The following is a 15,144-nucleotide window of genomic DNA, read 5'->3' on the forward strand; positions in this document are numbered from 1 at the left end:
AGTCTCCCTGAAAAAAAAAAAAAAAAAACAACCAAAAAAAACAGTGGGAGATTAATATTGGCCTTTCTGCTTGTGTGCCAGTCTTGACTCCTGGGTGTGCCATCTCTCTCTCTCTCTCTCTCTCTCTCTCTCTCTCTCTCTCCAATTGTGGTCCATAGAAAGCCTATATTTTTTTTCCTTGATTTGGGTTCTAAAATCTACCAGAGAAAATAACTACATCAATCATTGGTAGAAAAATATTGGCCTCTGGGTTTGTGTGCCACTCCTGACTCCTGTGTGCGTCATCTCTCAGTCAGTGGGCCATAGAACGCCTATTTTTGTTTTTATTTGTTTTATAAATTCTCCCTGAAAAAATCATTTTATTTTATTTGGTTTCTAAATTCTTCCTGATAAAATCATATTTTTTTTATTATTTTTTTTTCTAAAGTCTCCCTGAAAAAAAAACAAAAAAACAAAAAACAAAAAAAACAGTGGGAGATTAATATTGGCCTTTCTGCTTGTGTGCCAGTCTTGACTCCTGGGTGTGCCATCTCTCTCTCTCTCTCTCTCTCTCTCCAATTGTGGTCCATAGAAAGCCTACATTTTTTTTCCTTGATTTGGGTTCCAAAATCTACCAGAGAAAATAACTCCATCAATCATTGGTAGAAAAATATTGGCCTCTGGGCTTGTGTGCCACTCCTGATTCCTGTGTGCGTCATCTCTCACTCAGTGGCCCATAGAAAGCATATAGTTTGTTACATTTGTTTTCTAAATTCTCCCTGCAAAAATCTTTTTTTTTTTTTTGGGGGGGTTTCTAAAGTGTTCCTGAAAAAAATAAAAATAAAAAAAAAATAATAGTGTGACATTAATATTAACATTTGTGCTTCAGTGACAGTCCTGCGTGTGGGGCATCTCTCTAATTTGCAGCCACCAAAAAAAGAGTGTGTAACATTGGGCCTGATTTTCGCTGTGGTCTCACCAACCTGTAAAGGGGTAGCTAAATCATACTGAAGTTATAGCTCACCGTGTAAGTTGTGTGACTGCAACAAATAACGTTAGTTTGGTTACGTTTTTAAAACAATGAGGAAGTCTAGTGGAAGAGGTCGTGGCCGGGGGCGTTCATTGTCAGCTGGTAATGAGGGTAGTGGTAGTGGTGGAGCATCAGGTGGTCGTGGGGGAAAAAATATTGCACCTAAGTCTGGAGCTGTGGAGCCAGGTTCGTCGTCCGGCTACACAAGGCCTCGAACGCTCCCTTTTCTGGGATTAGGAAAACCGCTTTTAAAGCCGGAGCAGCAAGAGCAAGATTTGGCTTATCTTGCTGACTCAGCCTCTAGCTCTTTTGCCTCATCTCGTGAAACTGGTAAAAGTAAAAGCAGCGCGTCGTTAGTGGATGTTCACGGTCAGGGACAAGTCACTTCCTTGTCCTCTTCAGCAAAAACAACAACAGAGAAGAATGCAGCAGGCGACACAACGGGTTACTCCATGGAGCTCTTTACACATACCGTCCCTGGCTTAGAAAGTGAAGCAGTTAACAGTCCATGCCCATTACAAATTGAATCTGACATGGAGTGCACTGACGCACAGCCACAGCCAGACTACTATGCTGGTCCTTTGACTCAGACCACAACATTGCCCTCGCAGGGTGCTGATCAAGAATCAGACCCTGATGAGACTATGTTGCCCCATCACGAACGCTATACCACCGAACGACACGGTGACACAGACGAAGTTGCGCAGGAGGTACAAGAAGAGTTATTAGATGACCCAGTTCTTGACCCCGATTGGCAGCCATTGGGGGAACAGGGTGCAGGCGGCAGCAGTTCTGAAGCAGAGGAGGAGGAGGGGCCGCAGCAGGCATCAACATCGCCACAGGTTCCATCTGCCGGGCCCGTATCTTGCCCAAAACGCGTGGCAAAGCCAAAACCTGGTGGAGGACAGCGTGGCCATCCGGTTAAAGCTCAGTCTGCAATGCCTGAAAAGGTATCCGATGCTAGAAAGAGTGCAGTCTGGCATTTTTTTAAACAACATCCAATTGATCAGCGCAAAGTCATCTGTCAAAAATGTTCTACTTCCTTAAGCAGAGGTCAGAATCTGAAAAGTCTCAATACTAGTTGCATGCATAGACATTTAACCACCATGCATTTGAAAGCTTGGACTAACTACCAAACGTCCCTTAAGGTTGTTGCACCCTCGGCCAATGAAGCTAGTCATCAACGCAACATCCCTTCCGGCAGTGTAGGACCACCATTTAGCGCACCACCTGCTGTATCTGTGCAGGTATCTTTGCCAGGCCAAAGCAGTCAGGGTCAGGGAATCACCAGTTTCGTAGTAGGAAACACTGCATCTAGGGCACCGGCGGCAACAATACCATCTCCCACCGTCTCTCAGTCTGCCATGTCCACCGGCACCCCCGCTAGTTCCACGATCTCCAGCTCTCCAGTCCAGCTCACCCTACATGAGACTATGGTTAGAAAAAGGAAATACTTAGCCTCGCATCCGCGTACACAGGGTTTGAACGCCCACATAGCTAGACTAATCTCGTTAGAGATGATGCCCTACCGGTTAGTTGAAAGCGAAGCTTTCAAAGACCTGATGGACTACGCTGTACCACGCTACGAGCTACCCAGTCGACACTTTTTTTCCAGAAAAGCCATCCCAGCCCTCCACCAGCATGTTAAAGAGCGCATCGTCCATGCACTCAGGCAATCTGTGAGCACAAAGGTGCACCTGACAACAGATGCATGGACCAGTAGGCATGGCCAGGGACGTTACGTGTCCATCACGGCACACTGGGTAAATGTGGTGGATTCAGGGTCCACAGGGGACAGCAAGTTTGGGACAGTTCTGCCTAGCCCACGGTCTAGTAAACAGTTGTCTGTAGCCGTTCGCACCCCCTCCTCCTCCTCCTCCTCCTCCTCGTCCTCCTGCAGAAGCAAGAGCTCGTCCACAGACCGCAGTCGCACAAACACTCCATCCGCACCTGCCACTGTTGCACACCAGGTCTCCCATTATGGGGCAGCTACTGGCATACGTCAGCAGGCTGTATTGGCTATGAAGTGTTTGGGCGACAATAGACACACCGCGGAAGTTCTGTCCGAGTTCTTGCAGCAAGAAACGCAGTCGTGGCTGGGCACTGTAGATCTTGAGGCAGGCAAGGTAGTGAGTGATAACGGAAGGAATTTCATGGCTGCTATCTCCCTTTCCCAACTGAAACACATTCCTTGCCTGGCTCACACCTTAAACCTGGTGGTGCAGTGCTTCCTGAAAAGTTATCCGGGGTTATCCGACCTGCTCCTCAAAGTGCGTGGACTTTGCGCACATATCCGCCGTTCGCCTGTACACTCCAGCCGTATGCAGACCTATCAGCGTTCTTTGAACCTTCCCCAGCATCGCCTAATCATAGACGTTGCAACAAGGTGGAACTCAACACTGCACATGCTTCAGAGACTGTGCGAACAGAGGCGGGCTGTTATGTTTTTGTGGGAGGATACACATACACGGGCAGGCAGTAGGATGGCAGACATGGAGTTGTCAGGTGTGCAGTGGTCGAAGATTCAAGACATGTGTCAAGTCCTTCAGTGTTTTGAGGAATGCACACGGCTGGTTAGTGCAGACAACGCCATAATAAGCATGAGCATCCCCCTAATGCGTCTGCTGATGCAAAGTTTGACGCACATAAAGGATCAGGCGTCTGCACCAGAGGAAGAGGAAAGCCTTGATGACAGTCAGCGATTGTCTGGTCAGGGCAGTGTACATGACGAGGTACCGGGCGAAGAGGAGGTGGAGGATGAGGAGGATGATGGGGATGAGTATACTTTTAATGAGGAAGCTTTCCCGGGGGCACGGGAAATTGGTGGCGTGGCAAGGCCGGGTTCTGGTTTTTTGAGGGACACAAGTGACGTAGATTTGCCTGCAACTGCCCCTCAACCAAGCACAACCGCAGATTTGACAACGGGAACTTTGGCCCACATGGCGGATTATGCCTTGCGTATCCTCAAAAGGGACACACGCATTACAAAAATGATGAACGATGACGATTACTGGTTGGCCTGCCTCCTTGATCCTCGCTATAAAGGCAAATTGCAAAATATTATGCCACATGAGAACTTGGAACTAATATTAGCAACAAAACAATCAACTCTTGTTGACCGTTTGCTTCTGGCATTCCCTGCACACAGCGCCCGTGATCGTTCTCACACGAGCTCCAGGGGCCAGCAGACCAGAGGTGTTAGAGGGGCAGAAATCAGAAGTGGCGTTGGCCAGAGGGGTTTTCTGACCAGGTTGTGGAGTGATTTTTCTATGACCGCAGACAGGACAGGTACTGCAGCATCAATTCAAAGTGACAGGAGACAACATTTGTCCAGTATGGTTACAAACTATTTTTCATCCCTTATCGACGTTCTCCCTCAACCGTCATTCCCATTTGATTACTGGGCATCCAAATTAGACACCTGGCCAGAATTGGCAGAATATGCATTGCAGGAGCTTGCTTGCCCGGCAGCTAGTGTCCTATCAGAAAGAGTATTCAGTGCTGCAGGTTCAATACTAACAGAAAAAAGGACTCGTCTGGCTACCCAAAATGTAGATGATCTAACCTTCATTAAAATGAACCACAACTGGATTTCAAAATCTTTTGCCCCACCCTGCCCGGCTGACACCTAGCTTTCCTATGAAAAGGTCTTGCCTGTGGACTATTCTGAATGACTTTTCCAATCTCGTAATTTTCTTCACCTGATTGTCCAGCATACGACATGTTTCCACCTCACGAAATGGCCAAACTCCCCACACGGGGCCGTGCTATCGCCACTTTGCGCTTGGACCCTTGAGAGTGCTGTTTGTCTGAAGAGGTGGGTGTGGCCGCTTTTGGTCGACGGCACTGCCACTGGGTCCCTCATAGTACAATAAAGTGTCTCTGGCGGTGGTGGTGCGCACCCAACGTCAGACACACCGTTGTAATATGAGGGGCCCTGTGCCTGTAACGCCGGCCACAAGACAGTTCCCCCCCCCAGCTCAAACAGTGCTCTACCACTAGCAAAATTATCTCTCACAGCTTCACCAATGTGTAGTCTAGGCGCTGACATCCTTCAATGCCTGGCACTGACAATACCATTGTTTTGACATTTTAGTTATGTTAGGCCTTCGAAGCCTGTCTGCGGTCCCTTCTTTCTACAACTACTACACTGACCAGGCCACTGCTGGCCGTGTTACCCTGGAACCAATTTAAAAGTGCCTACAGTCAGCCCAATTTTGTTATGTTAGGCCTTCGAAGACTGTCTGCCGTCACTCCTTCCACTAGACTTCCACTGACCATACACTGCTGCCCATGTACCCCTGGAACCAATTTAAAGTGCCTACAGCCAGCCCAATTTTGTTATGTTAGGCCTTCGAAGCCTGTCTGCGGTCACTCCTTCCACTAGACTTCCACTGACCAGACCACTGCTGCCCGTGTACCCCTGGAACCAATTTAAAAGTGCCTACAGCCAGCCCAATTTTTTTATTTTAGGCCTTCGATGCCTGTCTGCGGTCCATTCTTTCAACTACTACTACACTGACCAGGTCACTGCTGCCCGTGTACCCCTGGAACCAATTTAAAATTGCCTACAGCCATGTGTTATTATTTTAGGCCTTCGATGCCTGTCTGCGGTCACTCCTTCCACTAGGCCTCCACTGACCACACCACTGCTGCCCGTGTACCCCTGGAACCAATTTAAAATTGCCTACAGCCAGCCCAATTTTTTTATTTTAGGCCTTCGATGCCTGTCTGCGGTCCATTCTTTCAACTACAACTACACTGACCAGGTCACTGCTGCCCGTGTACCCCTGGAACCAATTTAAAAGTGCCTACAGCCAGCCCAAGTTTGTTATGTTAGGCCTTGGAAGCCTGTCTGCGGTCACTCCTTCCACTAGACTTCCACTGACCAGACCACTGCTGCCCGTGTACCCCTGGAACCAATTTAAAATTGCCTACAGCCAGCCCAATTTTTTTATTTTAGGCCTTCGATGCCTGTCTGCGGTCCATTCTTTCAACTACTACTACACTGACCAGGTCACTGCTGCCCGTGTACCCCTGGAACCAATTTAAAATTGCCTACAGCCAGCCCAATTTTTTTATTTTAGGCCTTCGATGCCTGTCTGCGGTCCATTCTTTCAACTACTACTACACTGACCAGGTCACTGCTGCCCGTCTACCCCTGGAACCAATTTAAAATTGCCTACAGCCATGTGTTATTATTTTAGGCCTTCGATGCCTGTCTGCGGTCACTCCTTCCACTAGGCCTCCACTGACCACACCACTGCTGTCCGTGTACCCCTGGAACCAATTTAAAATTGCCTACAGCCATGTGTTATTATTTTAGGCCTTCGATGCCTGTCTGCGGTCACTCCTTCCACTAGGCCTCCACTGACCACACCACTGCTGTCCGTGTACCCCTGGAACCAATTTAAAATTGCCTACAGCCATGTGTTATTATTTTAGGCCTTCGATGCCTGTCTGCGGTCACTCCTTCCACTAGGCCTCCACTGACCACACCACTGCTGTCCGTGTACCCCTGGAACCAATTTAAAATTGCCTACAGCCAGCCCAATTTTTTTATTTTAGGCCTTCGATGCCTGTCTGCGGTCCATTCTTTCAACTACTACTACATTGACCAGGTCACTGCTGCCCGTGTACCCCTGGAACCAATTTAAAATTGCCTACAGCCATGTGTTATTATTTTAGGCCTTCGATGCCTGTCTGCGGTCACTCCTTCCACTAGGCCTCCACTGACCACACCACTGCTGCCTGTGTACCCCTGGAACCAATTTAAAATTGCCTACAGCCAGCCCAATTTTTTTATTTTAGGCCTTCGATGCCTGTCTGCGGTCCATTCTTTCAACTACTACTACACTGACCAGGTCACTGCTGCCCGTGTACCCCTGGAACCAATTTAAAATTGCCTACAGCCAGCCCAATTTTTTTATTTTAGGCCTTCGATGCCTGTCTGCGGTCCATTCTTTCAACTACTACTACACTGACCAGGTCACTGCTGCCCGTCTACCCCTGGAACCAATTTAAAATTGCCTACAGCCATGTGTTATTATTTTAGGCCTTCGATGCCTGTCTGCGGTCACTCCTTCCACTAGGCCTCCACTGACCACACCACTGCTGTCCGTGTACCCCTGGAACCAATTTAAAATTGCCTACAGCCATGTGTTATTATTTTAGGCCTTCGATGCCTGTCTGCGGTCACTCCTTCCACTAGGCCTCCACTGACCACACCACTGCTGTCCGTGTACCCCTGGAACCAATTTAAAATTGCCTACAGCCATGTGTTATTATTTTAGGCCTTCGATGCCTGTCTGCGGTCACTCCTTCCACTAGGCCTCCACTGACCACACCACTGCTGTCCGTGTACCCCTGGAACCAATTTAAAATTGCCTACAGCCAGCCCAATTTTTTTATTTTAGGCCTTCGATGCCTGTCTGCGGTCCATTCTTTCAACTACTACTACACTGACCAGGTCACTGCTGCCCGTGTACCCCTGGAACCAATTTAAAATTGCCTACAGCCATGTGTTATTATTTTAGGCCTTCGATGCCTGTCTGCGGTCACTCCTTCCACTAGGCCTCCACTGACCACACCACTGCTGCCCGTGTACCCCTGGAACCAATTTAAAATTGCCTACAGCCAGCCCAATTTTTTTATTTTAGGCCTTCGATGCCTGTCTGCGGTCCATTCTTTCAACTACTACTACACTGACCAGGTCACTGCTGCCCGTGTACCCCTGGAACCAATTTAAAATTGCCTACAGCCAGCCCAATTTTTTTATTTTAGGCCTTCGATGCCTGTCTGCGGTCCATTCTTTCAACTACTACTACACTGACCAGGTCACTGCTGCCCGTCTACCCCTGGAACCAATTTAAAATTGCCTACAGCCATGTGTTATTATTTTAGGCCTTCGATGCCTGTCTGCGGTCACTCCTTCCACTAGGCCTCCACTGACCACACCACTGCTGTCCGTGTACCCCTGGAACCAATTTAAAATTGCCTACAGCCATGTGTTATTATTTTAGGCCTTCGATGCCTGTCTGCGGTCACTCCTTCCACTAGGCCTCCACTGACCACACCACTGCTGCCCGTGTACCCCTGGAACCAATTTAAAATTGCCTACAGCCAGCCCAATTTTTTTATTTTAGGCCTTCGATGCCTGTCTGCGGTCCATTCTTTCAACTACTACTACACTGACCAGGTCACTGCTGCCCGTGTACCCCTGGAACCAACATCAGAAAATATAAAAATAAGTATTTTGCTTATAAAAAAGAAAATACTGGTGAGATATCAAATGCAGACATTTTAACATTAAAAACAAACACACAACTAAAATCTGGTACAGTACTAAAAATGGCCACCAGCTACAATTACTTTCTCCTGCAAGTAGTTAACTGAAAGTTTTTTTAAATTGAAAACACACATATGGCATCCACCGAGTGTTGTCCTGTCGCGTCTTCTTTATATTATTGCCGAGAAGATGCAAAATAATGAAAATAATAAAATCATTAATTACCAAAATAATAGAGAAAGTCAACACCACATTGCAAATAAACATTCATTCCAAATAAAGAAGCAGGGCGCGTCCGAGGGTGAGTATATACCTAATAAGAATCTAATCACCCTCGGACGCGCAATGCTTATTTCCAACAGCCTTCCTTCCTAAGAATCATCCCTTCCGTGGTTTAGAGAGACGTTGTGTTACACTCCAAGGTGTTCCCCAGGTTGCCTTTCCTGAGCTTCGATCTACCGGCTCTCGTTTAGTAGTTGTTGGAAACTACGCTGCATTAGGCCTTCAAATTGGGTATGGGGTGTAGAGAGATGGTGTGTTCCACTCCAAGGTGTTCCCCAGGTTGCCTTTCCTGAGCTTCGATCTTCCGGCTCTCGTTTAGTAGTTCTTGGAAACTACACTGCATTAGGCCTTCAAATTGGGTATGGGGTGTAGAGAGAGGGTGTGTTACACTCCAAGGTGTTCCCCAGGTTGCCTTTCCTGAGCTTCGATATTCCGGCTCTCGTTTAGTAGTTGTCGGAAACTACGCTGCATTAGGCCTACAAATTGGGTATGGGGTGTAGAGAGAGGGTGTGTTACACTCCAAGGTGTTCCCCAGGTTGCCTTTCCTGAGCTTCGATCTTCATGCTCTCGTTTAGTAGTTGTCGGAAACTACGCTGCATTAGGCCTACAAATTGGGTATGGGGTGTAGAGAGAGGGTTTGTTACACTCCAAGGTGTTCCCCAGGTTGCCTTTCCTGAGCTTCGATCTTCCGGCTCTCGTTTAGTAGTTGTTGGAAACTACGCTGCATTAGGCCTTCAAATTGGGTATGGGGTGTAGCGAGAGGGTGTGTTACACTCCAAGGTGTTCCCCAGGTTGCCTTTCCTGAGCTTCGATCTTCCGGCTCTCGTTTAGTAGTTCTTGGAAACTACACTGCATTAGACCTTCAAATTGGGTATGGGGTGTAGAGAGAGGGTGTGTTACACTCTAAGGTGTTCCCCAGGTTTCCTTGCCATTGCTTCGGTCTTCCGACTCTCGTTTAGTAGTTGTAGAAAAGTACACTGCATTAGGCCATACAAAATGGGTATGGGGTGGAGAGAGATGGTGTGTTACACTCCAAGGTGTTCCCCAGGTTGCCTTTCCTGAGCTTCTATCTTCAGGCTCTCATTAAATTGTGGTTAAATGGAACAACTGCATTTGGCGTACTAGTTGGTTTGGGGCCTACTATCGGTGTCTGCCACTCCTTGCTGTTCTCCTCCACTGAACAAAGCTGTGCCGCCTGTTTACTACGGTTGCCAATTTTGAACTGCATTTCGACTACTTACTGATTTGGCCCTACTCTCTGTGTCAGCCTCTCATTCCAGTTGTCCTCCACTGCAATGCCCCCTGGTTATTCCTGTGTTACCAATTTTGAACTGCATTTAGCCCACTTTCTTCTTTGGGCCTATATCTGTGTTTCCACTTCATCGTGCCCATTGCCCAGCCAGTGATAGATGAGTCTGCTGGTACATTGACCCATAACGCAACATTCCCCGTGCACGCTACACAACAACATTGTGACCCTGCTGAAAGTCAGGTTGCTCTTCCCGCATACCATACCACCTTACACGGGGACAAAGAGGAAGGTGCAGATGAAAGTGCAGGTTCCTTCATCAGGTGGGGGGAGGAATACTAGTTGGCGACGTCACTGGCACAGGGCCTCTCATAGTACGCAAAAGTGTTGCTGCCAGTGGGAGGCGCCCCCGCCGTGCAAACACACCGCTGTACTTTGAGGGGCCCTGTGCCAGTGCCAATGCCAACGAGTGGGCCCCCCCTGCTTGCTCAGGTTCACAGCACTTGCAAAGTTGAAATACTTACCTCTCCCTGCTCCACTGCCGTGACGTGGTCCAGATTTCCTGGGCCCACTAATTACTTGAACCAGCCCTACCCCCCACAACTTTAGCCAAATGACCCCCAATTTCAAATGCCTTCCAATTATTATAAGGTAAATTACGCTTGACAAGCTTCATTAAGAAGAATGGATGGTTTTGACATTAAAATGGGCACTCTAGGTGTTTTCCTGGCCCCCACTCACTGCCGACTATGCTGCCCCATTGACTTGCATTGGGTTTCGTGTTTCGGTCGATCCCGACTTTACGTCATAATCGGCCGATTTCACTCGACCCGACTTTGGACATAGTCGGGTTTCGCAAAACCCGGCTCGACTCTAAAAAGGTCAAGGTCGCTCAACTCTAGTCACTAGGACTTCTTCTTCAGGAGAGATACAAGTGTACAGTACTATTACATGCTGTTTATATAGATTCCACATTCAAAATCTGGTGCCAAGGAAAGTCACATGTTGCACAATGTCAAAGTTCATAAGATTGACACATGGTGTAGCACGTGACAGGTACCGGTTTGGAATGACAGGACATGTAATACAAATATCAAATTTATTGTGTACTTACAATGATATATCCTTTATTTAGGTATATTGATTCAGAAGAAGAAAAAGGGAAAATAAAAAGCCCGAAGGAACAGAGCTATAGTGACAAGGATGGACACGAACCTACGAATAAAAGAGAAGAAAAAGAAGGACAGCAAGGACCCAAACAGATCCATCAGTCTCATGAGCCAAAGTTCAGGATGGAAAAGCGTATTTATCCAGAAATATATATGAAGTGTAATGGATCTCCGGGGACAGGAGAGATTTTCTTTAAAAGGCTACCACCAAGAAATAAAATCATGTTTATTAATTGGTTAAAAAAATTAGTTAAAAAATACTCTATTAATAAAAATAATAAAAATTGCTAAAAAATAATAAAAAAGAACATCTCATGAGTGTTTATTACATATATATCAAGTATTCTCCATATATATATTTACTTATATATATATATATATTTATACGGTATATATATATATATATGTATATATATATATATATATATATACCGTATATATATATATATATATATATATATATATAGTATATATATACCGTGTATATATATATATATATATATATATTTATAGTGATTTCATACTCGCAATTGTTTTTCAAGGCATGTATAGCCACAGAAACAATTTTATTATAGGGGCTCTAAAGAAACAAATAAAATGTTACTAAAGGAGCTAGCAACCCCGCGTAACTGAAGGAGAAGCAAGGTATGGCAATATTGCATTGCAGAGAGCCTATTTATTTAAAGTGTCAAAATTAATCACCCAGTATTATACCTGAGAAATGTAGTGTAAAAAGAGCCCAAGATCCACAGAGACGAATTAAGTATAGTGGATTCACAAAGAACAGAGAGGATTTCTACAAAGGAGCGGGACCTTATCACAAATTCACACTGCTAAATAAGAAGAGGGACAGGACACAGCAGGATTACGCTGTACCTGTCAAACCGGTACCTGTCATGTGCTACACCGTGTGTCAATCTTATGAACTTTGACATTGTGCACCATGTGACTTTCCCCGGCGCCAGATTGTGGATGTGGAATCTATATAAACAGCATGTAATAGTACTGTACACTTGTATCTCTACTGAAGAAGAAGTCCTCGGGATTTAGAAACGTGTTGAGAACAAACCACCATTTGTATCTCCAATACGCCTGGACATTCCTTTATGCAGCAGCGCCGGTAATATCCACGAATCTCTCCAATTGAAATTGTCCACATCTAAGGCACAGATTTGCATTTCTTTGGAGATAAATTGACCACCAATGTAGCGGCAGTGATCTTCTCAGATTAGCAAGATGTCTGGGCAGTTACCTCATGTTCTCCTTCCTGTGCACCGTCACATACATTTCATAGACTCTTCCCTGAGGAACGGCTCCAGCAGGAATCAGCAGGCTCACTCCTAAAGAAAAAAGAAAGATAAAAGAAACAAATAAATAGAGAAATCAATTAAATAATGAAAAATGATATTTGTAAGGGGAAGACAGGCAATTTATGTTTGAAGCTTGCATTCATGTTTCCATAAAAAGAATTCATTTTACAGGGCAATGTTGGGTTTAAGTCCTCAAAGCCAAGATGAAAAATGTTACCATGGAAATAGAACTCCTACTTATGGCTCTCAAAAGCGAAATAATTGGAGTAAGGTGAAATGGTAGGAGAAGGCTATAAAAGAAACACAGTTTTTTTTTCTTTTTAGAGAAATAAACATTCACTCTCATGTTCCAACAACAAGGTACAATGAAAGTGAATGATAAAGAAAAGTTCGGTTTGGGAACTATTTTTATTTCATCAGAATAAAGGAAAGATGCCTTAGGTTTTATGTTTAGAGCCCTCATGGATTTTCATTTTTTTTTTTTTTGTTACTACTCCAGTTTATTTTTAATCTCTCGATAGAAAGTGGCACAGAATATTTAGTACTTTTGTAGAGGAAAAGTTTATTCTTGCGGAAGGCATATTTATGACATTTCCTAAAGTGTGCAGGATCAACTTTTTAAAGAGGATTTGTCACCCGTCCCGGCATGTCTTTTTTTTTGTAAATTTTTGTATTCCCATGGAATAACAATTCTGAAGAGTCTGTTCATATAACTCTGCATTATGCCATTCATTCGTTGTCCCTCTGAGAAATTTATGAATAAATTGACACCTGGGTGTTACCAGAAGGGGGTGTGTCCCGATATAGTCTGAAACTTGCAGCTCTGATAGGACAGTATTAGAATTTAGGGGCACAACTTAAGCTAGTAACACCCAGTTGTAAATTTATTTACACATTTATAGGAGAAATGACAAAAAAATGGCACAGCATATCCCGTAGTTCAAGATAATTCAGAAATAAAATGGAAATATAATGGTTTACCAACAAGGATAATTCACATATTAGCATATACAATCAGCTTAGGAAATTAGACCTTCTTCATAAAACAAGCTAAGGCCTCCTCCACACGTCCGTATAAAACCAGTACAGGAAAAAATGCTACCAGCGTCATCAGTGTTTTGGATCAGTGTGTTAGTGTGTCATCCACGTTTCTCCGGTATGGAGAAAGAAAGAGTTAAATTAAAAGCTTCTCCTATACTTTGCAATGTTAAACATGGACAGCACACGAACGGCATACAGTTGGCACCCGGATGCCATCCATCCATTCATCTGTGTGCTGTACATATATTTTCACAGACCCATAGACTTATATTGCCTCTTGTCATCCATGACAACACGAACATGGGCATTGCAGTATAGGTTACAATGGGTACATGTGGTATCCATGAAAAAAACAGAAACCATACGTACTGGAAAAACGTACACGTGAATGGGACCTAAGAGGAGGACTTGAATAAACAAAAGGAATCCAGAAGAAAGGAACCCCAGAAACACTGTCATTAGCCATTAATGTGGAATTTATATGGCTGTATTGGCAGACGCGGTACTGATTAAGGTACGCGTCTCTGACTGGGGAGCACTTATAGAGAGCTGCATGCAAAGGATGTCCGTGCCAGTTCCCCCCTAGCATCACTCCCCCTTAGTGATGCACTAATTGGAAGACCCCCAGCCGGCCAGTGGGCACTAGAGGGGAGGGGTCCTACGGCCACTCCTACAGGGGTTAAATCCAGGTGTCCGGCCGGGAACTTTCTCTTTCACTCTCGGCAGGACACCTGGAAGCTTTTTTTCCCTGCATCCTTGTAGTAATGTCGGACCCCCTGGTCGAGGCCCTGCAGAAGGGATTGGAACAGAGAGGTGAGCACTGGCTTCAGGCCATCCTTACCGGCGTCAGGGCTCACCTCCCTGGGCCTTCTCCCAACCCCGCTTTGTCTTTCCTCACCCCTTCGTCCCCTGGTCCCATAGGTCCGTCCTCCATTACCCCGTCGCCCTCTGGTCCCCTAGGTCTGTCCACCCTCACCCCTTCGCCCTCTGGTCCCCTAGGTCCGTCCCCAGTATACCTTCTCCCCTGGGTCACCCAGGTCTGTTCTCCCTTACCCCTCCGCCCTCGGGCCCCCTCGGGCCTTGCTCACCACCGCTGCCTTCGGGAGCACCAGCACCCTGTGGTCCGTCGTTTGGCCCGGCCCCGATCGTTGGACAGAGGCCCCTCTCTGCGCCGCTGCCGGTATCGGGCCCCTCGGCTGCAGATGGTCTGGGGGCCTCTCGAAGGCGGCGGGGTAGAGCCGGGCATCGCACCCGTCGGAGGGTGGCCGGCGTCTCCTCGCCGGCTCTTGTCCGGACTCCGGTGGGGGCGGAGGGCGGCGATGGGCAGCCGGCGCCGGCTGCTCCGTCCCGGCTGTGCGGGGCTACTTCCGGCGGCACCCGGCGGCGGACGGTGTCACCCCCTTCCCCGGCCGCTCCAGAGAAGCCAGTGGGGGCGCCGGGCGGAAGGCGATCCGCCCGCTTACCCCGCGCCCCGGAGCGGCTCCAGGTCGGGGAGGGCCTCGCCGCCTCGCAGCTACAGGCGTCTTCCGGAGGCCTTGGACACCGCTCGGAGCGCTCGGAGGCTCCGCCCAGCCACTTCCAGTCCCCGCCCACCCACTTCCGGTTGCCGCATATCAGCGCTGAACACAGCGCTGGCCAGTCCTCCAGTACCTTCCCTGCGGGCACACATACGCCGCCCGCAGGGGGTAACCTGGAGGCTGGTTTTAACCCCTCACGTTCCCCAGAGCGCACTGTTCGGTCGAACTCGACCGATCAGCGTGCTGATTTATCACCTGGCCTGACCTCCAGCTTACCCC

The 15,144-nt window shown here is 47.0% G+C and overlaps 1 protein-coding gene across 2 annotated transcripts in view; it reads right to left on the reverse strand.

Annotated features, from left to right (window-relative positions):
• The window catches only part of UNC5C (unc-5 netrin receptor C), a 554,596-nt gene that overhangs the window by 52,070 nt on the left and 487,382 nt on the right, over nt 1–15,144 (reverse strand). For both annotated transcript variants that reach the window (XM_069743602.1, XM_069743601.1), the window contains one exon: nt 12,250–12,337. In XM_069743602.1, coding sequence (XP_069599703.1) covers nt 12,250–12,337 — 88 coding nt within the window. The remainder of the gene's footprint in view (nt 1–12,249; nt 12,338–15,144) is intronic.

This window comes from Ranitomeya imitator, chromosome 1 (genome assembly GCF_032444005.1).
Source record: "Ranitomeya imitator isolate aRanImi1 chromosome 1, aRanImi1.pri, whole genome shotgun sequence".
Classification (NCBI taxonomy): Eukaryota; Metazoa; Chordata; class Amphibia; order Anura; family Dendrobatidae; genus Ranitomeya; species Ranitomeya imitator.